This window comes from Bos taurus, chromosome 15, assembly GCF_002263795.3.
Source record: "Bos taurus isolate L1 Dominette 01449 registration number 42190680 breed Hereford chromosome 15, ARS-UCD2.0, whole genome shotgun sequence".
In the NCBI taxonomy this organism is placed as follows: domain Eukaryota; kingdom Metazoa; phylum Chordata; class Mammalia; order Artiodactyla; family Bovidae; genus Bos; species Bos taurus.
In genome coordinates, this window is record NC_037342.1 from 30,865,466 (window position 1) to 30,891,959 (window position 26,494).

General features: G+C 45.6%; 1 protein-coding gene across 2 annotated transcripts in view; it reads left to right on the forward strand.

The window, feature by feature from the left end:
* Positions 1-26,494, forward strand: part of POU2F3 (POU class 2 homeobox 3) — a 90,854-nt gene that overhangs the window by 48,563 nt on the left and 15,797 nt on the right. Inside the window, exons 4-8 of one of the 2 annotated variants that reach the window (XM_005215950.4) lie at positions 16,723-16,827; positions 18,040-18,142; positions 21,185-21,267; positions 23,977-24,159; positions 24,563-24,704. In XM_005215950.4, the coding sequence (XP_005216007.1) occupies positions 16,723-16,827; positions 18,040-18,142; positions 21,185-21,267; positions 23,977-24,159; positions 24,563-24,704 (616 nt within the window). Of the gene's footprint in view, positions 1-16,722; positions 16,861-18,039; positions 18,143-21,184; positions 21,268-23,976; positions 24,160-24,562; positions 24,705-26,494 lie in introns of both variants that reach the window. The other variant, NM_001205830.1, reaches the window with a different exon arrangement.

The window sequence follows — 26,494 nt, forward strand, 5'->3', positions numbered from 1 at the left end:
ATAGTCTAATGTACTGATGACATTCTTAGCAAGACTGGACCATGAGCAGAGTCCCATGGCATGCCATTGGAGACATCCCCGTTGGATGACACTGATTTGTTAATTAACACTCTCTCAGTCCTTATGACCCCCATCTTGATTTCCAGGAACATGTGTGTGTATATATATATATATATATATATATATATATACACATATGATAATTATAGCATTCATCTGATCCTTATTTCTAAAAACCCTGTATAAAAGAAAGTGAGCCTAGTTTGGCATGACTTTTTAAGTCAGCACCATACCAGGGAAAGGGAGTTCATTCTGGGTCTGCTCAGTCTCTCAGTTGTGTCCGACTTGTTGGGACTCCATGGACTGTAGCCTGCCAGGCTCCTCTCCCCATGGGATTACCCAGGCAAGAATACTAAAGTGGGTTACCATTTCTTCCTCCAGGGGATCTTCCCCACCCAGGGATTGAACTCATGTCTCCTGCACTGCCTGCATTGGCAGGTGGATTCTTTACCACTGAGTCACCTGAGAAGCCCAAATCTGCTTAGAGTTAGATTCAAATTCCAGCTCTGCCACTTTCTAGCTGTATGGTTTTTGGGAAATCCTTTGATTTCTCTGAGACCTGGTTTCCTAAATTCTAGGATTATTGAAAGTATTTATGCGTCAGTCCCCTATCTATTCAATAAGCATTTAGTGACAGGCAAGCAAGATAAGTATCCCAGGTAATACATGTGCAAAATCATCATCTTCATATTGATTTGGTGACAAAAGCAGGGAAAGTCCTTCTTAGAATAGGTTTTATAGATGTGTGTGTATGCTCAGGCATGTAGTTTTGTCCTACTCTTTGCAACCCTATGGACTGTAGCCCACCAGAATATTGGCAAAAATACTGGAGTGGGTTGCCATTTCCTTCTCTAGGGGATCTTCATGACCCAGGAATCGAACCTGAGTCTCCTGTATCTCCTGCATTGGCAGGCGGATTCTCTCACTGTGCCATCTGGGAAGCCCAGGTTTTATAGTTCTTTATCCCTAAATCCTTGACACCTGGGCAGGAATCAAAGATGATTTTCATTTTATAAGTAGGGAAACAGATATACTGTCAGAAAGTCCCTTGGCTTAAGTTCACTGCCTTTTGGCAATAAATTTGGTAACTGCTCCTCAGCCATAGAGAATTTAGCTTACACTGTCAATTGTGTGGGTTCAGCCAACCATTTTGCCTGGAGTCCTGTCCCAGGCTAATAAGGGTAACAGGATAGATATGTACTCAGTAAAATTTGAACCAAAAGGCAAACCCCATGTCAAACAGCTACTCAGAGCCATTGCAGTGCCTCAGTTATCCAGAGAGCCCACAGCCTCACCTATTTAGAATCCAACTGAGAGTAAGAAGGAAGCCATTGAGACTTGGAGCCAGATGATTTCTCAAGAGCCTTAAACTCCTATTTTAGAAACAGTTGTAACAAACTTAACTATCTGGTTTTTCTAGCCCTTAGCAAATAAAAGTTGCGAAGTTAAACTGGCATGGGGGGCTGCTAGAAGCCAGGATACCAACGATAGGATAAAAACCTGGTTGTGAGAAAGGAGGCAAAAAACATGGAAAAAAGCAGAACTGCAAAAAATAAAGGGATTCAGAGCCATTTAGTGCTACACCCAACAGAGGCCAAACGCTTCAGTGTCCCTGAGGGCGCGATTGCTTTTAAAATGTGTTCACAATTGTGATTGCGTCATTGACTAAATTACCTTTCAGGTACCCTTTAAGGGAAAGAAGGGATGTGTATAATACTTTTTAGCAAGATCTCTATTCAAAAATGAAATCAATCAATATGTATTCAAAACGGAAAGAAAGACTTGGAGCTAAAAAGGATAGATTTTAGTAATTGAAAAATGTACTTATTTGGGGAGGGTTTCTCAGGAAATCTTAGGAATTTTGAAAGATGATGTGTTGGTTTTTTTTTAATTGAGGCATAGTTTATTTATAATATTATATTAGTTTCAGGTAGACAACATAGTGATTCAAAATGTTCATATATTATACTTCATTTATTATTTATTATATAATACTGGCTGTAGTCTGGCTGCTGTACAATCTATCCTGTGGCTTATTTTAGACATGGTAGTTTGTACTTTTAATCTTCTCCCCCTGTCTTGTTCCTCCCCCTTCTCGCTCCCCACTGGTAACCACTAGTTTGTTCTCTTTATCTGTGAGTCTGTTTCTGTTTTGTTATATTCATTCATTTGTTTACTTGGGTTGGCCAAAAAGTTCGTTTGGGTTTTTCCGAAAAAAGTTATGGTAAAACTGGAATAAACTTTTTGGCCAACTCAATATTTTTTAGATTCTAAATATCAAGTGGTAACATGCGGTATTTTTCTTTCTCTTCTGACTTATTTCAGAAAGTATAATACCCTCCAGGTCCATCCATGTTGTTGCAAATGGCAAAATTCCATTCTTTTAATGGCTGAGTAACAGTTCACTCATATACATATTCCACTTCTTCTTTATCCACTCCTCTGCAGATGGACAGTTAGGTTGGGTTGCTTCCGTGTATTGGCAGTTGTAAGTAACTGCTGCTATGAACATTGAAGAGCATATGTCTTTTTGAATTAGTATTTTCATCTTCTTTGGATATATACGTACTGCTGGAATTGCAGAATCATACAGTGGTGCTATTTTCAGTTTTCTTAAGAATCTCCATACTGTTTTTTCCACAGTGGCTGCACAAATTTACATATACATCAACAGTGCACAAGGGTTCTCTTTTCTCTACATCCCCACCGACATTTGTTATTTACAATTTTTTTGATGATAGCCATTCTGACAGGCATGAAGTGATATCTCACTGCAGTTTTTATTTGCATTTCTCTAAAGATTAGCAATGTCGAGCATACTTTTCATGTGTCTGTTGGCCATCTGTGTGTTTTCTTTGGAAAAATATCTATTCAGTTCTTCTTCCCAGATTTTAATCGAGTTGTTTGATTATTTTACATTAAGTTCTATGAGTTGTTTATATATTTTGGATAATGACCCCCCTTATTGGTCATATCATTTGCAACTGTTTTCTCCCATTCAGTAGGTTGTCTTTATGTTTGTCAATGGTTTCCTTCGTAAAAGCTTTTTAAGCTTACATGGGTCTCATTTGTTTATTTAATTTTTAAAATTTTATTTTGCCTTAGGAGACAGATCCAAAAAATATTGCTGCAATTTATGTTAAAGAGTGTTTGTCCTATGTTTTTTTTTCTAGGAGTTTAATAGGTTTTGGTCTTACATTGAGGTCTTTGACCCATTTTGAGTTTATTTTTGTATATGGTGTGAAAAAAATATTCTATTACATGTAGCTGCCCAGCTTTTCAAGTACCACTTATTGAAAGTATTAGTCACTCAATTGTGTCTGACTCTTTGTGATCCCATGGATTGTAGCCTTCCAGGCTTCTCTGTCCATGGAATTCTTCAGGCAAGAATACTGGAGTGGATAGCCATTTCCTTCTCCAGGGGATCTGCCCAACCCAGGGATCAAACCTGGGTCTCCCATATTGCAGGCAGATTCTTTACCATCTGAGCCACCAGGGAGTTCTTATCGAGGAGACCACCTTTTCCTCATTGTATATTTTTGCCTCCAGTGTTGTAGATTGACAGTAAATCCATGGGTTTATTTCTGAGTTCTCTCTTCTGTTCCATTGATCTATGTGTGTGTTTCTGTGCCATTACCATGCCTTTTTTTTTTTTTTTTTGATTACTGTAATTTTGTAGTGTAGTCTGAAGTCAGGGGGATCATGCTACCTTTAGCTCTTTACTTTCTCAACATTATTTTGGCTCTTCAAGGCCTTTTGTGCTTCCGTACAAATTTTAAAATTACCTCCTCTAGTTCTGTGAATAAGGCCATTGGTATTTTGATAGGGATTACATTGAATCTACAGATTGCCTTGATCATTTTAACAATTATTTTAATCTATAACATGGTGTACCCTTCCATCTGTTTATGTTGTCTTCAATTTCTTTCATCAATTTTGAGTATATGTCTTTTACCTCCTTAATTGGATTTACTCCTAGGTATTTTATTCTTTTTGATGTGATTTTAAATGGGATTGTTTTAATGTCTCTTCTGATAGTTCATTGCTAGTGTTTAGAAATGCAAGAGATTTCTGTGTATTAATTTTGTATCCTGCAACTTTACCAAATTCATTGATAAACTCTAGAAGTTTTTTGGTGGGGTGTTTAGGATTTTCTATGTATAGTATCCTGTCATCTGCAGTGACAGTTTTACTTCTTCCTTTCTGGTTTGGGTATCTTTTATTTCTTCATTTTCTAGTTGCTGTGGCTGGGACTTCCAAGACTATGTTAAATAAAAGTGGGCATCCTCATCTTTTTCCTAATCTTAGAGGAAATGCCTTCAGTTTTTTACCACCAAGTATGATGTTAGCTATGGGTATGTTATATATGGCCTTTATTATGTTGAAGTATGTTCCCTCTCTACCCACTTTGTGGGGAGTTTTTGTCATAGATGCTGACTTTCATCAAAAGCTTTTTCTGCATGTATTGAGATGATCATATGATTTTTTATTCTTTAATAAATTAAATGTGATATATCACATTTTTTGATTTGTGAATATTGAACCATCCTTGCTGCCCTGGAATAAATCCTGCTTGGTCACAGTGTATGATTCTTTTAATGTATTGTTGGAGTCAGTTTGTTAATATTTTGTTGAAGATTTTTGCATTTATGTTCATCAGTAATACTGGCTTATAATTTTCTTTTTTGTGAGTTCTTTGTCAGGTACTCTTTAGGGGAAAGTAGAGATGTATATGATATAAGATGTCTGTTCAAAAATAAAACCAATAGGAAAGAGGAGGAGAAGAAAATCATATAGTAGGATTTATTCCAAGAAGGCAAAGTTGATTTTACAATAAAATGTCAGTTGTGCAATTAATCACAAACAGAAGTCAAAAATTATGTGGTTATCTTAAAAAAATAAAGAAAAAAAATTTGATAAAATTCAGTTCAGTTCAGTTCAGTTCAGTCGCTCAGTCATGTCCAACTCTTTGCGACCCCATGAATCGCAGCACACCAGGCCTCCCTGTCCATCACCAACTCCCGGAGTTCACCCAGACTCACGTCCATTGAGTCAGTGATGCCATCCAGCCATCTCATCCTCTGTCATCCCCTTCTCCTCCTGCCCCCAATCCCTCCCAGCATCAGAGTCTTTTCCAATGGGTCAACTCTTCACATGAGGTGGCCAAAGTACTGGAGTTTCAGCTTTAGCATCATTCCTTCCAAAGAACACCCAGGGCTGATCTCCTTCAGAATGGACTGGTTGGATCTCCTTGCAGACCAAGGGACTCTCAAGAGTCTTCTCCAACACCACAGTTCAAAAGCATCAATTCTTTGGCACTCAGCCTTCTTCACAGTCCAACTCTCACATCCATACATGACCACAGGAAAAACCATAGCCTTGACTAGATGAACCTTTGTTGGCAAAGAATTAAACACCCATTAATGGTTTTAAAATTTAAAAAGCTCAGTAACTAGAAATTGAAAAAAAAAATTTTTTAATCTGATAAAGGATATCTTCAAAAAAATACCAACCTCTAACATACTTGGAAGGACTGATGCTAAGGCTGAAACTCCAATACTTTGGCCACCTGATGAGAAGAGTTGACTCATTGGAAAAGACTCTGATGCTGGGAGGGATTGGGGGCAGGAGGAAAAGGGGACGACAGAGGATGAGATGGCTAGATGGCATCACCGACTCGATGGACGTGAGTCTGAGTAAAGTCCGGGAGTTAGTGATGGACAGGGAGGCCTGGTGTGCTGTGATTCATGGGGTTGCAGAGTCGGACATGACTGAGCAACTGAACTGAACTGAACATACTTAATGATGAAATGTGACATTGAGAAAATGACAAAAATATACACTACCATTACTTTTATTCAATTATCTTGGAAGTCTAAGCCAGAGCAATAAAGTAAAGGTACAAAATAAAAATAAAAAGTGTAAAGTTTGGGAAAAAAGTAAAACTATCTTTATTCACAGAAAACTATTGACCAAATTGTGTAAATAGAAAATTCAAAAGATCTTACAGGGAAGTTATTAGAATTAATAAGTGCATGTAATAAAGTTAATGAGTATCTGATCAGTATGTGAAAAGCAAGTGTATGTCTATATTTCACAGCAAACAAGTTAAAAATGAAACTGTAAACACATTTATAACAGTATCAGAAAAATCAAATCCTAGAGGTGCAATACTTCTAAAAACTATAAAACATTGCTGAGAGAAATTAGAATATTCAAATAGGCTAAATTTATATAATTTAGAAGGTCTACTGTAATAAAGGTGTCTATTTCCCTCAAATTAATCTATAGATAATGCAATCCCCATTAAAATACTGGAAAGTGAAAAAAAAAAAAAGAAAGCAATAAATAGCTATCCAAAACTGAAATAAAGTCTTTGGATCTGTAAGAGATAGATTTCAGGGACTGAAAATCCACTTATTTGGGAAGCTTCCTCAGAAAATCCTAGAAATTTGACAGATGTGTTGACTTTTAAATCAGATAACCTGAGTTCAAATCAGAGCTCTCCTGATAACCAGCCATGTACCTTGGATACATCATTTACCTTTCATGAACCTGTTTTCCTTAACAGTAAAACAGGAATAGCATCACTTGCCTTTTCAATCTTATGGGGATATTCTGAAAATCAACCAAACTGATATGTTTGAAAGTGCTTTGTAAACTGTAGAGCTTCATGGAAAGGTGTGGGTAAGGGCTATAGGCCACATCCAGGTATGGCCTCTTGGTAGACGATGACTCAGGTTATGGCAGGAGAAGGAGATGGATTCTCAGTTATTGATTTAAAAACACACACATACAACAAACATATCTATGTGCATATATGTGTTTATTTAGAAAATGTGCCCTTAAATGTCTCAAGACACTTCTTTCACCAGGTAAAAAAGGAAACTATCACTAACTTGAATACCTTAGGAACTGAAATCTTCCAAACTCAAGCACTGAAATTTGGAGTTCTTTCTCTTTTTAATCTTATTAATATTTTTTTTCTAATTTAAAATGAATAATTACCTTTGAAAATTTGGACATTACAGAAATATTTGACTTAGTGAATACCTTCTGGAACCCCAAATGCCCTCCGTGTGTCTGTTCTAAGCAATTGGATTGACTCTGGTCTTTCAGAATTTTTTCTGTGTTGGTTCTTTGTGTCCTACAGGCATTCAACAGAGAATTCCTGAAATAGTCCTTTGTTATAGAGGATAAACCTTTGGGGGTGGAAATATATTTTCGATACTAAAAGTTTGCCATTCCATATCTGCCTCTCCGTTCTTACTGTTTTGGCCTAAGGCATGTCCTCAGCAGCTCTTTACCTAGACTGTCATGATAAACAGCTCTTTAATTAATTCCCCTGCTCACAGGTATCCTCTCTTCAAATCCATATTCCATACAGCTGTTAGCATAATCTAACTAGGTGAAAATCTCACATGTCCCTGCCCTTTGCTCAAGTTACACTTTGCCCCCGAGTCCAGCCTCAGCTTCTTTGCGTGATCCACAGGGCCTCTGTCATCAGGCCCTGGCTGCTTGCCCCAGCCTCTCCCACTCCACGCTGTGGCAGCACTGAATTGCTCGTCGCTCTTGAACATGAAGTCGTTTCGTTATCTGTGACTGTGGACAAGCTGCTCCCACTTCCTGGCATGCCCTGCTTTCCCTTCTGTTGAACCCCCCTTCATTCTTCAAGGCTCCTCAGAGGCTCCCACCTCTCTTTCCTGGAACCTTCCTATCTGACCCCTCTTTTTCTGGTTATCTGTCCTCTGCCCTGACAAAGCAACTCACAACCTTCCCATGCGACCACCGCAGCACCGCCTTCCCACTGCCTTCAGTATTGCACTGTAGGTGATGTTTTTGTTTGTTTCAATTCATTACTTATCTATTTTTTAAAGCTTTTTATTTTATATTGGAATGGCAATGATCAACAATGCTGTGATAGCTTCAGGTAGACTGCAAAGGTCTCAGCCATTCACATACATGTATCCCTTCTCCCTCCTCCCCTCCTAGCCAGGCTGTGTAGGTGACTGCAGTTTTACTTGCCATCTCCTAATTGGTCTGGGAGGTCCCTGTTCACCTTTGTGTCACAGTTACTCTTGGTATACAATAGGTGCATACTAAATGTTTATTGAACTAAAATGGGAAGGGGAACTTTATGGGGCAGAAAAAGCTATGTTTAAAGCCACTTGGAAGACCATATGCTCCACTGCTACCGGAGCAGATGTGGGATCAGAGGGCCACAGAGGCACATCACTTTATCCAGGGCACCAGAAGAATACAAGAGACGAGGACCTCAGTCTTCCTTAGAAGACTATTCTCAAATATGCACGTTACCAGGGAAAGCCTTTTACTTGCATTTATAGCCAATGCTCAGCCTTTCAGAGACAGGCTTCCAGGTCACAGGCAGTTCCCCAGGGGATGCCAAAGAGAATCCCAGTCAGACTTGTTGAAAGTTTACTTTTGATTACTACGTCAGCCCCACATCCATGTAAAAATCCCAGGCTCCACTTGTGGAAACCTGTACACCAACTGTGTACCACATGTGAAAACAGCATGGCCCACCGAGGAGGCAGAGGTCAACAAGTTCATTTTTAGGTGGGAAATTCTGGGTGGAAACAGAATGGGATGCCTTACAGAGTGGTATGGGCAGAAGAAGGGAGGGTCTGGGGCCCAAAGATCCAAATAGAAAGTCAGGCTCTGCTCTTCCTGGCTGTGTGATGGGCCTATTAATTTCTCTAGTCTTGGTTCCTACATCTGTAAAAATGGTTCAATAAGGTTATTTTCCTCATTGAGTTATCATGAAGAATAAATGATGATCCATTTGAAAGTACTTTTATTTTTATTGTAATTGTATTTACTTATTTTTGGCTGTGCTGGGTCTTCGTTGCTGCATGGACTTTTCTCTAGTTGTGGTGAGCAGGGACTAGTCTCTAGTTGCAGTGTGTGGGTTTTTTATTGTGGTGGCTTCTCTGTTGTGGAGCACTTGCTCTAGGCACGTGTGCCTCATTGGCTGTGACACATAGTTGTGGTTCGCAGGCTCTAGAACACAGGCTCAGGAGTCGTGGCACACAGACTTAGTTGCTCCGTGACTTGTGGGATCTTCCTGGTCCAAGGATCGAACCCGTGTCTCATGCACTGGCATGTGGTTCTTTACCACTGAGCCACCAGGGAAGCCCTAAAGTATTTTTAAAATATTACTTTTTCCCTTTCTTGAACTGATGCTCTTGGAACTAATCTATGTAGCACTTCATGACTGCAGGCTGGTGCTGTGTGTGTGCACAGTCTCCTTTGGACCCCAGAGTACAATATACAGTAGTGTGAGAATATCGTGGTGTGTCTGAGCCTTCTCTTTCCCTGTCCCACATCTCTTCCTCATGATGAGGGAGGAAAAGAGCAAATGTCAACCCCCCTGGAGTTAATCTGTCTGTGTGAAAGTCAAGGGAATATAAGAATGCTGGTTCCCAAAGCAAGCGTTATCAGGTCACACATCAGGTAGATGTGTGCTTTATCTGCATCTAAACCTTACCCTGTGTAGTAATGGAGAACTCTGAATCGGGACTGAGATTAAATCTTATTAGAGCAATGGGATTAGGGTTACTACTGAGTTACTTCAGGAGCCAGAATGGGCAACAACCCCAGGGTGATAGAAACAGGAGGCAGAGTCATGCTACTGTGTAGGGGAGTGGACTTGAATACTGGGTGGAAAGTTAGGAGACCTGTTCTTAGGGGCCCTGACTTGGTCTCCAGACTTGGCGTGACTGCATCTCTAGCTGGGCTGCCCTGATAGGTGATTTCTCCTCTGGAGAAATCAGAGTCAGAGCTGTAAAATGAACCATTTGAACCAGGTTGTATCTACACTTCCTGTGAGTTCTGATGGGAAAGGGAAGGAATCCACATTGTTGAATGTCTGCCATGCACTTGACAACAATCTGCACAAAGCTACCTTGAAGAGTCTATGGTTTTATCACACATGGTAGTCAGGTTTATGTAGAACTATGCACTCAGATAGATGTGGATTGAAATCCCAGATTTACCAGCAGGAAGTATCTTTTAGCGTTTCTTAACTTTTCTAAGACTCAGTCTAGTAAAATGGGTCTGCTGCTGCTGCTGCTGCTAAGTCACTTCAGTCGTGTCCAACTCTGTGTGACCCCATAGACGGGAGCCCACCAGGCTCCCCTGTCCCTGGGATTCTCCAGGCAAGAACACTGGAGTGGGTTGCCATTTCCTTCTCCAAAGCGTGAAAGTGAAAAGTGAAAATGAAGTTGCTCAGTCGTGTCTGACTCTTCGAGACCCCATGGACTGCAGCCTACCAGACTCCTCCGTCCATGGGATTTTCCAGGCAAGAGTACTGGAGTGGGGTGCCGTTGCCTTCTCCAAAATGCGTCTAGTGACTCAATAAACATACCTGTGTGCTCACAAGTCAACTCCAACTCTCTCTTTTATACATGACAAATTTCTTAAGTAGATTCCATCTGGTGTGTTTTCTTCCTTTCATGGATGCATAATCTAGGCCTAGAGAGATGAGTGAAATAACTAAATATAAGATCATGCAGGTCTTTAGAGGCACACATGGAGCCCAAAGTCAGGTCTCCTGGTTAATTCTGAGCCTTGTGCTTGTTTCCTGGATGTGTTCTTTTTTTCCCAACCCCTGCTCTGAAATGAATCACAAGGTTCTTCCATGATAGGCAGCCCAGTGTATGCAGAAGAACCCAGTGTGGTGACAACCAGCATTCACACATCAGATAGTTCCCAAGAATAGCCACTAGCAAAAGGTTTTCAGAGTTTGATTCCATGCTCAGCCTTTCGAGCCCCAGCCCTCCCCACCCCTTCTTCTGGCCATTTCACTTATTTGGGGGGCAAAACAGCCATCTATAGGGGTGAATCAACAGTTCTCTGTGGCACTCCTTCCCAGTCAAAGAATCAGAGAGGCACTCCACGCCTCTTGTCGACCAGGTAGGTGGCCAGGATAACTAGAAGACTCTGATTCAAAACAGGTCAGGGTTAGGAATTCCCTGGCTGTCCAGTGATTAGGACTCAGCATTTTCACTGCCACCGCCCAGGTTTAGTCCCTGGTCAGGGAACTAAGATCTGCAAGTCAAGTGGAGAGGCCAAAAAAAAAAAATCAGGGTCTAAAAAGAGAGCTAGCATTAATCCAGCTCTTCACTGGAAGCAGATGCTGCTGGTGTCCCCAGAGGGCTAGAAAGCAGCACAGTGGTTAAAGTGCTTCAAGTCCTGGGCACCGAAAATAATCCATGAGGATGTGACCTCCCAGAGAGCACAGCCCCTTCCTAGAGTTTTTAAACTTGAATGCACGGACCTGTATGCCAGAGGGAGAAGAAAACTTTTATGGGCTTAAAATGATGGGGTTTTTTCAGACATGTGTCAGTACTAGCAGTGCTATGTGCTAAGAACTGAAGCCAAAGCATTAAATAACAGGACTGATAAGCATATTGCATTTCCAGAGGAGGTACAAGCAGGAAAAACAAGAAGGCCTCTATGGAAAGCTTCTTTTCAGGAAGGAACAACTCCAAGTGGCCCCACCCTCCTAAGAAATTGTATGTTTATTGAAGGACTCCATGTCTCCTCACTTCATCAGTCTTTGTCTAGAAGTTCAGTGCTGCCCAAGAGAAGATTCCAAAGTGCAACAGGCCAAGGTACATCTAGGAACTTCTCTGGTGGTACTGTGGATAAGAATCCACCTGCCAATGCAGGGGACAGGGGTTCCATCCCTGATCTGGGAAGATTCCACATGCCTTGGAGCAACTAAGCTAGTGGGTCACAACTGCTGAGCCCACGTGCTGCAGCTCTTGAAGCCTGAATGCCCAGAGCCTGTTCTACAACAAGGTTTCTTACTGTTTAGTCGTTAAGTCGTGTCCAACTCTTTTGCGACACCGTGGCAGATGAGCCCACCAGGCTCATCTGTCCGTGGGATTTCCCAAGCAAGAATACTGGAGTGGGTTGCTATTTCTTTCTCCCAGGGCTCTTCATGACCCAGGAATCGAACCCGCATCTCCTGCACTGGAGGCAGATTCTTTACCACTAATGTACTTGGGAAGCCCGCTCTACAAGAGAAGCTACCACAATGGGAAGTCCGTGCATTGCAACAAAGAGTAGCCCCCACTGACCACAGCAGAGAAAACCCTCGCACTGCAGTGAAGACCCAGCACACCTAATTGAAAAGAAAACACCCACAAAACTGTTTTTTAAAGAAGGTGCATCTAGGCTAGTCTGTCATAGACCTGACTAGACCTCATCCAGTCCATCTCTTCTCCCCAGGCACTTCCCACAGGGACCCAAAAGGGTGGGAGCCTTGGACTCATGGGAAGCAGTCAAGAGCCATGGAGAAAGGAGAGTCTCTTGGGCAAAAACACAGCCAGCATCTCTTAGGGGACTCTCAGCCTTGTTCATCTGAGTTAGCTGCCTGCCCCATTCCACTACTTGGAATGTATTTTTAGGATTGTTCACTAGCAATGTTTGTCAACCCTTTTATAGATCAGTTACAAAACAGAAACTCTTCCTCACTGCTCTGGAGAAGTATAGAAGGGGTGGGGGGGGAGGGAGAAACAACCAAAAAAAAAAAAAAATCTTGCCTGTAATTGAAGGCAGGTTGGGAGATGTTCACGCTTTGAAATTCTCCTTCTTGTGAAATGTTTATGAAACACTTTCCACAAACGAGTTATGCAACTGGCACTACAGCTTTGATCATTTTCATCGCCAGTGATATATTCATTAGTGTCGGGCTGTTTTCCCCCCAGGAGAGGGCCATGTGAAATGTCACAGGGAGGGGGCTAAGGCTAAGTACCCCAGCCCCATCAGATGGTTAATAAGGAGGTTCAAGTGTATGTGTGGACCACAGCATCACCTTTTCCATCACCTATCGTCTGTTCTCTCTCTTATCCCTGGAAAGTATGTAGTACTGTTTTGTAGAAAGAGTGCCAGGGGAGGGTCAGAGGACCATTCCCTTGTCAGGGTTTAGCCAGTGTCCTGTTGAATACCTTTACACTCATCTCTGAAGCACTCCTGGTCTCCATGAGATAGTAAGATACACACTTGTCTTCAAAATTCCTGACTGGGAGGTGAAGCTAAGTAAGGAATGTTTGAAGGGTTTCCAATTCATCATAAAGGGCTCTCTCTTCCCAGGAAGAGACTATTTATTGCTTTCTATAGCAGGTGATGTCAGGGAGTTCGCTGGGGTTAGAAAAGATAATCACCCATGATACCTCTTTACCTCTCTGGTCACTACCCAAGACTCAGTGTAACACCTTTGCACAGCACAATGGGTGGAGAAGATCCTAAACTAACTAACTGTGTCCAATAGATGGACAGAGTGATCGATGGCCTTGACCGCGCCTTGACCTGGCAGAGCCCTTTGTGGTGGCTCACGTTCCCAGGGATCGGTCCATCGCAACAGGGCCTGGAGAATTAATCTACTGGCGTGAAAAGACGCTCCAAAGGGACCCTGCAGATGATCTGCACAGTTTCAGGGAGGCTGTGGGTTTGGTGGGGTTTTCACAAGTATGCGGGAAATTGGGTTTTCGTCCAATTTGCCTCTGGTTCTCACGTTATAAGTCAATGGGATCCAACAGAAGTCTCTCTATCTCATCGTTCCGACCCACAGCCAACACCCAGTTGCCTGGAAAGGTTCCAGTCTTTTCCATTTGACAGCCGTGAGAGGGATTTTGGGATTTGGAAGGGACTTGATTTCTTAGTTTCTTAGCCTCTGAACTCTCAGAGAGTAATCAGAGAAGTGTGCAGGGGGGTGGGAGGGGTGTGGGATCAGACAGAGTTGCTGCCGTGTCTCTCCTCCTCCTAGTCCAGTTCAGCTCTTTCTGAGACTCAGTGACCAAAGCGGAGATTTTAGAACTTGTCACAGGAAAAGTCTTCTGCTTTGCTGTCTTTCAAATTGGTTTGTTTAGGATTGCCTTCTTTGGGGTTCACCATCAGCAACTCATACCTAAGGGGTAGTAAATGATGAAAAATGAAAGAATAAGGTGTCGATAAAGCAAAAACTCAGAAGAGTAACACACGGAGTTGTCAGAACACCCCCAGGCTAACACCCAGGGGGATGTTTTGCTATCAGGAACCTCATTTTCAGAAGTGGGAGGTCGGCAGGGGCCTTGAAAGAGCATGGAGGGCAATTGATCCAGGAAGCAGATGAAAGGGTGCATTTTCTTTTATGATGGTGCTGGTTTCTGAAATTAAGTGTTGCAGGAAGACCTGGCACTGATTCTAACAGATAGCACTCAGGTTGGAGGCAAAGCACATGTTTTCAAGCTCTGTCATAGCTGCACCTTCTTATCTCCCCATTGCGCATAATGAGTCTATAAAGGAACCCTGCCACTTGCCTCCGAGCTGGAGCCCTGCCAAGCTGCCTGGGGTGGTTCCACCAGCGTGCTGTGAGCTCCGATTTTCCATGTTCTCCCTCCGTCTCCCTTCCTCCATCCTGTCTCACCTATCCCCACTGGGGATAAGGGATGCCCGGGAGCACGAGGGGGCTGCAAAAGAAGCATGTGGGGAAGGGAGGCTTTGCTTAAGTAAAATCTCCTCTCTGAGCAAAGCTTGAGCTTGGTGGTGATCTGAAATAAGTAGTTTATCATCTATTTTGAGCTTTCAAAAACCTGCTAACGAATGTTTCCCCGGAATCTAGGATGTGAAAACTCTAACTTCTGGGGGAAGAACTAGGACACTGGAGCTTCTTAGATGGAGATGCCAAGTATGGTGGGTGGGGAAAGCTGAAGGGCATTGAGGGTGGGGATGGAGGATATTCTGGAGAACACTCCTGGGGGGCAGTGCCTTTGAAGTTTTCTGGATGTCTAACTGTCTGCCCCCACAAGGCTGTTTTCTGACACTCTGACTTCCTCCTCTTTGCTTCCAAGTTTCTAGAATAGTCTCCTTAGGTGAGGAAGGAGAGGAAAGATGTATAAAGACTATCCCCAAAAGGACCATCTTCTTATCACTTTTGGTACAAGCAGGGCTTCCTGGTGCTGTTTAGATCTGCTTTATCTAAGAGCGCTGTAGCAAGCTGGAGGAGCGAAAGAAAAATCATGTAGAATGGGGAAACCAAGTCTCACAGAGACGAAATGATTGCTCAAGGTTATGTTGTAAACTAGGGTCAAAGTTAGGACTAGAAACAGGTTCTAGCTCCCTGTTCGATGTTTTCCTCACTGTATCCCGATGCAGGATGGGGAGAGAGACTCTGTGTCTTTGATTCAGTTAACACGCATTGGGTTCCCACTAGGTACGAAGTACCATACTTAGGACGTGGGCTCCCCCCTTGGTCTGTGTCACTCAACAAGATCTTCCTAACTCTCCAACCACAGGGAGTTCTTTCTTTAGTGATCCAAAGCACCATTTTCCCACAGCAGTTGAGCACAAGTAGAGCTGTTAGTCTGAACCTTTGACTTGTGTTAAACTAATGCAGACAAGAAAGATTCCAGGATGTCAGTGATATTCCCAGCATAGACCAAGAAAATGGTTTCAGCCAAGATTCCTATGGACAAGAGCTTCCAGCCAAGCCATACCCGCCCGACACCAGCCCCCGCCCCCCCAATGTCTTTTATAAGGTTCTGTCTGGATCCCAAGCTCCCTGCTGTATTATATGAATTCAGAGTCCCTTGCATACTCTCTACCCACCCTCCACCCCCACAATGGACTTTTTGAAAGGCTGCAAGAGGGTAGTTGTTCTCAGGGTGGGAGAAGGGGTGGGCACAGGTAGAACTTCCTGCCCTGCCCTTGGACACCTGGAAAACCCACAGGTGGGTGGTTGGTGCTGCCACTGAAGGGTGGTAGAGGCTGGAGAGAGTGTGGAAACCACCACAGGCCCCTCAGGCTGCAACTTCAGCAGTGACTGTGAGGGAGCATGTCCCCACCTGTAGGGAGACAGGCAAGGTCTGTCACCCAAGCCGCATGGCTAAGGAAGCTGGCTGCCAAAGCAACTCAGCTTGCAGAGGGCAGGTTAGTGTAGAAAACATGGGGGAATGGAGGGAAGCTGGTTCCCAGACTTTGGGATTTTGTGGACCAGGAAAATAAAAAACAGACTATAAGGGAGATTGGAAAAGAACTGCCTTTTTCTTTTTTTAAAAAACTTTATAAAGTGCACTCTAAAGCCCATGCTCCACAACGAGAGGCCCGTGCACTACCTCTGGAGAGCAGCCCCTGCTCACCACAACCAGAGAAAAACCTGTGCAGCAGTGGGGACCCAGCTCAGCCGTAAATAAATAAAGAAAATGGAATAAAAATACCATTGAGGAGCACTATCATGTCCAAAAAGAAATCCTAACATGCCACCCCCAAGACAAAAAGAATATCATCTAACAATCTGAAAGAAATGTTTGAAGTCACTACAAAAATTCCTCATTTTTTGAGTTTTAGTGAGGAAGAACGTGTATTGCTGTACACACCAGCACAGGCCATGGTGTTCAGGAGCAATCAATCCAGGTGGACACCCCGTTGAGCACATTTACCCCTGAGAACCTCTCAACCTCTGTCCCTTACCAGCTGCCCTGACCTAAAGGACTCACACAGGCAGGAAAATCAAGTTGCAGCCCAACAGGCGCTGCGCGAGTTTTCTGACTCTTGGGGCTTGTTGAACATCTCCTGCCTTCGCCTTCTCCGAGTTTCCCCTTCCTTCTGCTTGAGGGGTCCTGAACTGATGCTTCTCCTTCCTGCCTCTGCTTACAGATTAAAACTGAGGACCTCAGCGACTCCCTGCAGCAGACTCTCTCTCATCGACCATGCCACCTGAGTCAAGGACCTGCCATGATGCCCGGAAATCAAATGTCTGGGGTAAATGCCAGCTCAAGTCGGGGAGCCCTAATAGTCTCAGTGGGCCAGTGAGTTTCAGGCGAGCCTCCTGCAAAATGCTTCACCTCTGGACCTGGCTCTCAGTGCATCCAGATTGGGCCAAAGAATCCCCTGCAGGGAAACTTCGATGTCTGAGGTGGGGCTAGGGTTACCAGACAGTCCTCAGAAAGATGAAGCCTGGCTACTTATGCAAAGAGGGAGGTCTCCACCCCTCTGGGAGAAAAAGCAGCCTGTCTTGCCAAAATGATAGGGCTCACAGCTATAGGGCTGGGGTCTGCCAGCCATATTCAGTGGAGCCCCACGATGACACCTATGGTCACAGAGCACTTCTGTCCCCACTAAGCCCATTCTTCCTCCTCAAGAGTTTGTCAAGCTAGAAGGAATAAAGGGGCTCCTGAAATAGTAATGACAAATGTCTGAGAAGGCTGGATGTCCACAGGGTGAGTCCCTGATTTGATATGGATTCCCCCAGGGAAGAATGAGCCACCACTTCCCTGGAAATATTTAAGGATAGAATGTGCACTTATTCTTTCACTTCTTTTCAGCAAGGATTTACCAAGTCTTTTCTTTGTGCACAGACCTAAGCTCGGTCCTGTGGGGATCATAGACTCCCACGGGTCCAGATCACAGAGGACTCCCATGTCCCTGGATATTGGGACTGGTATTTCTCTTTGTGGGGGCTAATGGGAGGAACCCCAAGGGGAAATGGACTTTCTGTTTCATCAAAGCGTTTTTATTAAGAGCAAGCAACGGGCTTCTTCCTCCAGGAATGGTTTAGACCCTGGAAACGGCCAAGATGAAAATGGCTTTTAGTATAATCAAAGGGCATGAGATTAAAAAAAAAAAATGTGTACTGTGTGTCATTTCTAGGGTAAACCTCTGAGAGATGGGTAATACCCACAGTCTGTGTCCTCGGGGCATTATCAGTCTAGCTGGGAGACAGTTCTGACACACACGAAAGTTAAATAACAAGGCAAGGTTAAGTAACAACAGGCTGCGAGGCACGGCCTGACTGAGGGTAGGCAGTGTATCAATAGCAGCATTAACGGGGTAGCCGCTATGTGCCAGATACAGGGACACACAGAGGCATAGGGCAAGCTCCCGGTGGATACCCCTGGGACAGACAGGCAGCGGGTGGATGGAGCCCACGCTCCCAGCTTGTAAATTCTATGATGTCTGTGTCGCCCTGCATAGGACATGGCCTCCCTCCACCCACTCCAGCAGCTCGTGCTGGTTCCCGGACACCTACAGTCTGTTTCCCAGTTCCTGCTATCTCAGAGCCAGCCTGGGCAGCAAGGTGAGAACCCTGGGGGTTTTCTATATAGACAAGGGCGGTAAAGGGCTGCTCCTGCCTGCTGGGACCCAAGTGTGGGGTGTGGGTGACCAACTCAGGTGCGCATGTGTGTGCTAAGTCACTTCAGTTGTGTCCAACTCTTGGCAACACTATGGAGAATCCATGGGATTCTCCAGGCAAGAATACTGGAGTGGGATGCAGCTTCCTTCTCCAGGGGAATCTTCCCCACCCAGGGGTCGAACCCGAGTCTTTTATGTCTCCTGCACTGGCAAGCGGGTTCTTTACCACTAGTGCTACATTAAGGTTGGTGGGTGACCAGCTTACCCTCTGGTATTAAGAGCGGCTTATCCAGCTCAAGGCCTGAAGAAGGGACCTGGTTTTGCCCTTCAGGTTGAGAATCCTTCTCCTCCTCCTTCTCCCATCTTCCTTAATTTCATGACCAGTTGAGAACGAAGGTAAAAGGTGGCAGAGCTGGGGCAGAGCAAGGAAGGAGGAGCTCTTTGGGAAACGCAGTCCCAATTCCTTGGAAACCTCCCCAGGACTCAGGATGTGGAAACAGACGCCCGCCCTCGGGGAGCTGGAATTCCATTTGTGTGGGGCGGCAGCGCCACCCACAGGCTATGCAGAGCATTGTCGGGTTTCCTCCCACAGGGAAGTTCCTCGCAGAGAACTTCTCGTTGGCCGAGAGCAAGCAGACTAGAATATTCACAGTAATAACTAACATTTCTTGAGCTTGATATGCCAGGAGTTCTGTGGAGGGATTTTTCTGACATCTTTAAAAATAACCTCGAATGGTAGGTGGACCTACTAGAAAGTTCCGTAAATTTCTTTTCTTCAGAAAACCCATTTTCTGAAAAATGGGTTTCAGAAACCCATTTTTTTGGCATTGCATGGTACTGCCTCGCTGTCTCCCACCTCCACCAACTAGAGCTGAAAGTGATGAAGTCTAAGCTTCTCTCCACTGTTCAAATCCCAAAGAGAGGCTTTGGAAATCCAGAACCCGACGAAAACGCAATCTTGCCTTCTGTCCTTACCACCTGCCCAGTAATAGGTATCCTTCGTTTCCAAGACATCTCAGAGTGTTATGATGATGATGAATGAGGACATAAGTGAATCTGTGAGTCTCTGCATTCACTAAACAGTGCACATCCTGTTCCTGGCATAGGAAAGGGAAGGTAACAGTTAATTCTATTTCTTTTGAAAAATGGCACTGTGAAACTGGCTCAGGCATATAACCAGTGAGGCTAGTGTGTGACACAGAGAGAGAATACAGTTTAGTATTTAGAATCAGAAAAACTCATTGGTTTAAAAAAGTCATTTACTAGCTGAGTCTCCTTGAGAACCTTACCTGACCTCTCTGAGGTTCCTTTTTCTCCTCCCTAAAAATGGAATCATACTAAAACTCTGCCTCACAAGGTTACTGAGAGCTATTTGAAATAATGCATGTGAGAGGGCTTTGTACATTTCAAAATGCAGCGTAAATGTCAGATCACTGTTAGTACTCGTGCCTCTGACTCTCAGTACAGGGTTCTTTATAGCTTTCTTGCTTACGTATTTTTAAACTTTATTATTATTTAAAAAAAAAACATTTAATTTTGTGTTGGGATATAGCCAATTAACAATGTTATGATAGTTTCCAGTGAACAGTGAAGGGACTCAGCCGTACATACACATGTACCCATTCTCCCCTGAACTCCCCTCCCATCCAGGCTGCCACAAAACACTGAGCAGAGACCCTGTGCTATACAGTAGGTCCTTGTTAGGTGTCCATTTTAAATACAGGGGTGTGTACATGTCCATCCCAAACTCCCTAGCTGTCCCTTCCCCCCCATTATTCCTCCGGCAACCATAAGTTTGTTCTCTAAGCCAATGAGTCTCTTTCTGTTCTGTAAATAAGTTCATTTGTCTCGGGTAAATCATCTCTCTTCATATTCCATATGTAAAGAATGTCATAGGATATTTCTTCTCTATCTGACTTACTTCACTCAATATGACCGTCTCTAGGTCCGTCCATGTTGCTGCAAATTTGCCTATGTATTTTATTTTTCTTGCCTATGTATTTTAACAAGGAAAAATTAAGCCTCCAGGGTCTCTGTTGTCCCTAATCTGTTCTGGGTCACTGATGTAAAGCATCTCTTCATTCTGAAGAGTACAGTGGTCAGCCTCAGTAGGTGCTACACGTCAGTGACCCAGAACAGCTTAGGGACAACAGAGACCCCAAGGTTCTGCTCTGTGCTGAGTGCGTGGGGTGACCTGCCCCATCACATGCTTTGGTAGTCAGTTCCATTCCCGTAATGTGAGTAACAGTTCCTGGCTGTGGCTCTTCTTAGAGGGAGGCCATTGTCATGACCACCAACCAGGCAGAGCGCTTCATGGACAGTTTTCCTGGAGCAAGAAGGAGGAAGCAGACCTCAGGCAGTGTGAAGAAGCAGGTAGAGTCCATACCACCAGAGAGAGTTGCCAGAAGCTTGGCCTGGGCTCTTCCGTTCTCTCTCTTAGCCCTTCCTCCTAAGTGTACAATGTCTGGGTCCTGCCAAGAGCCTCTGGCACTTGTCTGCTGCCCTTTAGAGCTGTATCGCCCCATTCCTTTGACCTGGCATCTTTTCAGATGTGGCTAGGCCTCTCTAGCCATCCCAGCTACTTCTGCAGGCAAAACGAAAACCCTCAGCCCCAGCTTGAATTCTGAGTAGTCACCCCCCTCATTTCCTTCCCACCTTGGATTTCTTCAGGCCTGGCTATCAGATCCCAGAGCTGGTTTCCTTGACCCTCCTCAGCCTTTGTACCACTCCAGGCAGGCAGGCAGGCAGGCAAGCAGAAGGACTGGTTTGGGGACTGCTGTTTACATCTGCTTATCCCCATGTCTGATTCGCCTCCACTTGTGTGTGGCAATCCTGACAGTGCTCGTGGGGGCCTCTCCTCAGGGCTCCAGGGCGGGGTTGGGGGGGTTAGGTAGCAGGGGGGTGGGGACAGTTATTACGTAGAGCATGTCTTTCAGTTGGCCTGGATTTTAGGCGTTTGTTGCTTTGTTCTTCCCCTTTCACCCAGGTCTGCAGCCAAATCTTCTCCCCTTTCCGCAACAACAGAGCTCGCTCCTCCTTCCGCAGACGGGGCCTGGCCTCACATCCCAGGTAAACACGCGTACTCCTCCTCTCCCCTCTAGGAACCTCTCAGCTCTTGATGGAGTTAAGCTCCCTGGTTTCTCCTTTTGGGGAGAGTGAATAGCAAGGGATTGTCCCCATTGACGCAGAGGAGGAAATTCAAGCCACAGTCAGAGGAAATGAGTGACCCAGTGTCACTTGTGGAGCCAGAATTAGAAGCCAGAGATTCCAGCTCCTGGGCTAGCCTGCTCTGGACGCGCGCATTCCACTCCATCCCCGATCAGGCCCCTGCATCAGTGCTCTGCAGGGCTCAGCTAGCTTTCCAGACACACTAAAGTTACTGCCGCCCTCCTGGTACTCTCAAGACCCAAGGGGGAGACCAGAGAGCCACAGGCTTGATGTCAGGAGAACACCAAGACAAGGTCTCTCATCTCTGGGCCTCTCTTAAGAACCCACTCTTTGAGGGACTTCCCTGGTGGTCCAGGGAACTCTGCGCTTTCACTGCAGGGAGCACAGGTTTGATCCCTGGTCAGGAAACTGAGATTTCATGTGCCACGTGGCAGGGCCAAAAAAAAAAAAAATATATATATATATATATATATAATTGCTTTTCTAGATTGGCTTCTGTAGTGGACAGGTCCCTGGGTTGGGAAGACTGAGGTCTGCAAGAGGGCCCTTTGCAGAGCTGCCCTGGTGCCGCACAGCACCTGCTTGCCAGTGAGAAAAAAAGGCACCACTTCCTCTGGCCAGAGGCAGCCTCATACCAGGGAATGTGGCTTGGCCAGAGCAGCTGGAGTTACATCAGAGCTGCCACCCCTCCCCCTCATTAGCTGCCCCTGTGCAGTTAACCCCTACACCATTGCATGAGATGGCTCTGCAGAATCCGACGTGTAGAAGAGCTGGGAATGACTGCAGAGATCCTAATCCCTTCTCTGCGCTAAAATCCCCATGGATTGCCCCTGGCTTTACAGGGCTGGAGTCCACTGAACTTCTGGAAGAGCCGAGGGTGCCACCTAGTGGCTAATAGAAACGAGGACACCAGTGTCCTAAGCTCTCAGACCTCTTCCTTACTGCTAGCGGAATATCATCACCACAGACTTAGATCTGGAATAAATCTTAGAGGATTCTGAAGATCAACTCATGTGACTTATAACACAAGAGCCGGGTGAGACCAGAAGCAGAAAGACTGGAAGATTATTAAGATCATCCTGAGGCAGCAGTAAAGAGACCTACTCAGAGTGGTAGCAGTAAGGGTAGAGGATGAGATGGTTGGACAGCATCACTGACTCAGTGGACATGAGTTTGAGCAAACTCCAAGAGACAGTGAAGGACAGGGAGGCCTGGTGTGCTGCAGTCCGTGGGGTCGAAGAGTGAGACACGACTTAGTAACTCAACAACAGCAACGAGTAAGGGCAGAAAGGAGGGGCTGACAGAGGATGTGGGGGAAGCTGACTCAAAGCAGTTCTGCAGCTGATTGGATGTGAAGGTAGGACATGGGCTTTATCCTGAGGGTCTGGTCTGCGCCACCCAGTCTCCCACTAAAAAGGTTCAAAGCCTAATGGTTTCAAATCATTCTGTTCTAAAATAACCTCCCTCGAGGAAAAGAGTCCTTAACGTTTCTCTGGTCATCACAAGGTTGCCTGTGTGAATGGGAGGCCTGAAGAAAAGACTAAAGTTAACCCCAGGCTGGGAAAGGAGTAAACTGGAAAGGAAGATAAAAGAGTGGACTTAGGCCACTTCATCCACATGGGGAGCAGCACAGCCGTTGCCCTGGATATAAGCCCCTTAGGACCCCAAGCCTGGGCTCCATGCCTTTTTCACGGACGAGCTCGATTTACTCCTGACCCCAATAGGCATAAATTGGATTCCAGGTATAAGAGTCTGTTCTATGAACATAAACTAAAGAAAGAACATCTCCTGGCAACCATGAATGCGATCAAGGGGCACTTGGATAGTAGTGGAATACCTTTGATTTTAAAAAAAAGAAAAGCAGAAAGCAAAATATTCTCATGAAAGAAAACGATGGGTTAGAAAGTAAAATGGTGGTCACGAGAGTCTGGAATTTTATGGGAATTCCATTAACATAATGAGTCTCAGATGCCCACTGTTATCTTCAGCTAATGCCTGTTGAACACCTCAGTCACTTTGCTTTGTGGAAAAGAACAGACGAGACAAACAACCTTCTCCTTATCCCATTTTGAGATTTGTTTTGGGGATCTTTGTAGACAACCCTGCTAGCTCCTTTTACGGTGGAAAACTGAAAGGAGGAAGTTACCTGCTCAGAGTCAAACTGAGTCATAGGCTAAAGCCCAGAAAGGCCACCGCCCTGTCCCACACTCCTGTTTCTGCCCTAGCCGCTCCTGCTGGTCCCTTCGCGTCGTTGTTGTTTAGTCGCTAAGCCATGTCTGAGCGACCTCATGGACTGTAGCCCGCCAGGCTCCTCTGTCCGTGGGATTTCCCAGGCAAGTGTACTGGAGTGGGTTGCCATTTCCTTCTCTAGGGAATCTTCCCAACCCAGGGATCAAACCTGCATCTCCTGCATTGGCAGGGATTCTTTACCATTGAGCCACCAGGGAAGCCCAGTCCCTTCACAGAAACTCCAATTTCCACTTCCAAACACTGACATAATAGGAATCTAACCTATTAGCGTCTAAGCAGGGCTTTAGTGCAAAAAGCTCAGAGAATGCCATTTCATCTGTTGACTGTTTGTGGGTGAGCTTGGTGTGTGTCTCCTCTTAGGCAGTTGGGCGCCCTGGGCTACCAGGATCTTCTTTAGAACCCCATCTGGAAGCATCTCAGCATCTCCCTGTGCCCAAGCATCTCCCCAGTGCTGGAGGAGCTGACGAGCCCAGTGACCTAGAGGAGCTGGAGAAGTTTGCCAAGACCTTCAAGCAGAGGCGCATTAAGCTGGGCTTCACACAGGTTTGGTTTGGGACTGAGGAGGTGAAGAACTTGGGCTGAGTAGAGACTGGACTTCCTAAGTGTAGGTTTAAGAGCACCTCAAGCTCATGGTGTTCGGGGCAAACCCATTGTGCCCCTGTGTCCCCTAGCAATGGGGCACAGTTGCCATTGGTAGGGAAGCCGGGAACCCTGCTGATGGAGGGGGCAAGGAATGAGAGCCAGGCCAGAGGCAAGGCACACACCACTCAGAGTCTAAGGAGAGAAGTAACCAGGTTTCCATCTTAGAGGAAGAAACCTGGAAGGGAGCCAGGGTGATGGGTGGGAGCTCAAAAGGTGTGGCGAGGAGCTAGGATGGTGGGGGATGTGGACAAAGGGGAGAAGGGACCTGTCAATCAAGTTCCTCCCTCTCCACCCCCACGTGCAGGGCGATGTGGGTCTGGCCATGGGAAAGCTGTATGGTAATGACTTCAGCCAGACAACTATCTCACGATTTGAGGCCCTCAATCTGAGCTTCAAGAACATGTGCAAGCTCAAGCCGCTGCTGGAGAAGTGGCTGAACGATGCAGGTAGGCCTTGAGGACATGAAGATGGATGGTGCCTTAGAGCAGTGGTCCTCAACCTTTTAGGCTCCAGGGACTGGTTTTCATGGAGGACAATTTTTTCACAGACCCAGGGTTGGGGAGTGGTTTCGGCATGATTCAAGCGCATTACGTGTATCGTGCACTCTATGTCTATTATGATTACATCAGCTCCACCTCAGATCATCAGGCATTAGATCCCAGAGGTGGGGGACCCCTGCCTTCGAAGGTCTGCAGAAAGGGGCTGGTGACTGATCTATGCTGGGGCTTTCAGTGGTCAACACACAGGGCCCTTTCCTCTCCTCCTGAGTCTGGAACCAACAGAAAAATAAGACACCGGGGACAGGACCTGCCTGGCCTCACCATAGGACTGCTCACCAGAGACAAAGGTGGGGTCTCCAGAGCCAACACACCCAGACTACTGTCTGGACTGGGTCTAGAGCAGGGGCATAGGGAAGGGGGCTCTCCAGGGTCTCATGGCCAGGAGGAGGAGGCAACAGGCACAACAGAAGATCTTTATCTGGCTAATCCTTGAGTAGGCTTTCAGAGGCCAGCAAGTTACTTGGGAAAGCGTTCCAGCAGGAGTGGGGTTTGCAGGAGGATTCAGTCAGGCGTGGTGGCCATGGAGGCAATTCCAGGAGGCCCAGGGTATAAGCCAGGGGCAAAACATTTGGAATAATGAATGGAAGAGTTTGGCGTCAGGGAACAGTGTGGGATAGGGTTCTTAACCACAGCATTAGCAGTATCTATGGAGAAGGCAATGGCACCCCACTCCAGTACTCTTGCCTGGAAAATCCCATGGACGGAGGAGCCTGGTAGGCTGCAGTCCATGGGGTCGCTCAGAGTGGGACACGACTGAGCGACTTCACTTTCACTTTTCACTTTCATGCACTGGAGAAGGAAATGGCAACCCACTCCAGTGTTCTTGCCTGGAGAATCCGAGGGATGGGGGAGCCTGGTGGGCTGCCGTCTCTGGGGTCGCACAGAGTCGGACACGACTGAAGCGACTTAGCAGCAGCAGCAGCAGTATCTTGAGACAGACAGTACTTTTTCATGGAAGCTGCCCCATGAATTATAGGCTATTTAGCAGCATCCTTGGTCTCTACACACTAGATGCCCGCCCCCTGTTGTAACACCCAAAATGCCACGAGATAGTGCCAGACGTCCCTGGGGGAAGGATGGGGGTAGTACAAAGTCATCCCAGGGTGAGGAGAAGAGCCAGTGGTGGGGCTGGGCTCTAGTCTGTAGATAGTGTGGGTTAATGGTTACTATGGGGCTTCCCTGGTGGCTCAGATGGTAAAGATTCTGCCTGCAACGCAGGAGACCCGGGTTTGATCCCTGGGTCAATACTCTGGAGAAGGGAATGGCAACCCACTCCAGTATTCTTACCTGGAGAATCCCATGGACAGAGGAGCCTGGCAGGTTACAGTCCATGGTGTCACAAGAAGTCAGACATGACTGAGTGACTAACACTTCACTTCCCAGTGGTTACTAAGGATAAAGAGGAGAGTGGGAGATGGGCAGCCAAGGATGGGACCCTCTCGGAAGTCCTTCCACATGGAAACAAGGGAGTGGGTAAGGAAGCGTCCCCACCAGGCTGTCCCTTTGGCAGGTTTTACTGGAGCGCTGAACTGAGAGAGATGACCAGAGAGTCTTAGGATCTTTGGGAAAGGACCTTGCAGATCTCTTCTGGCGTGACTCCCCGTCTGCGCCTGAATTCTTCTGGAGGGCCCTCCCAGTTGACCCCTCACACCACCTCAGCTGCAGCACTCATGCTG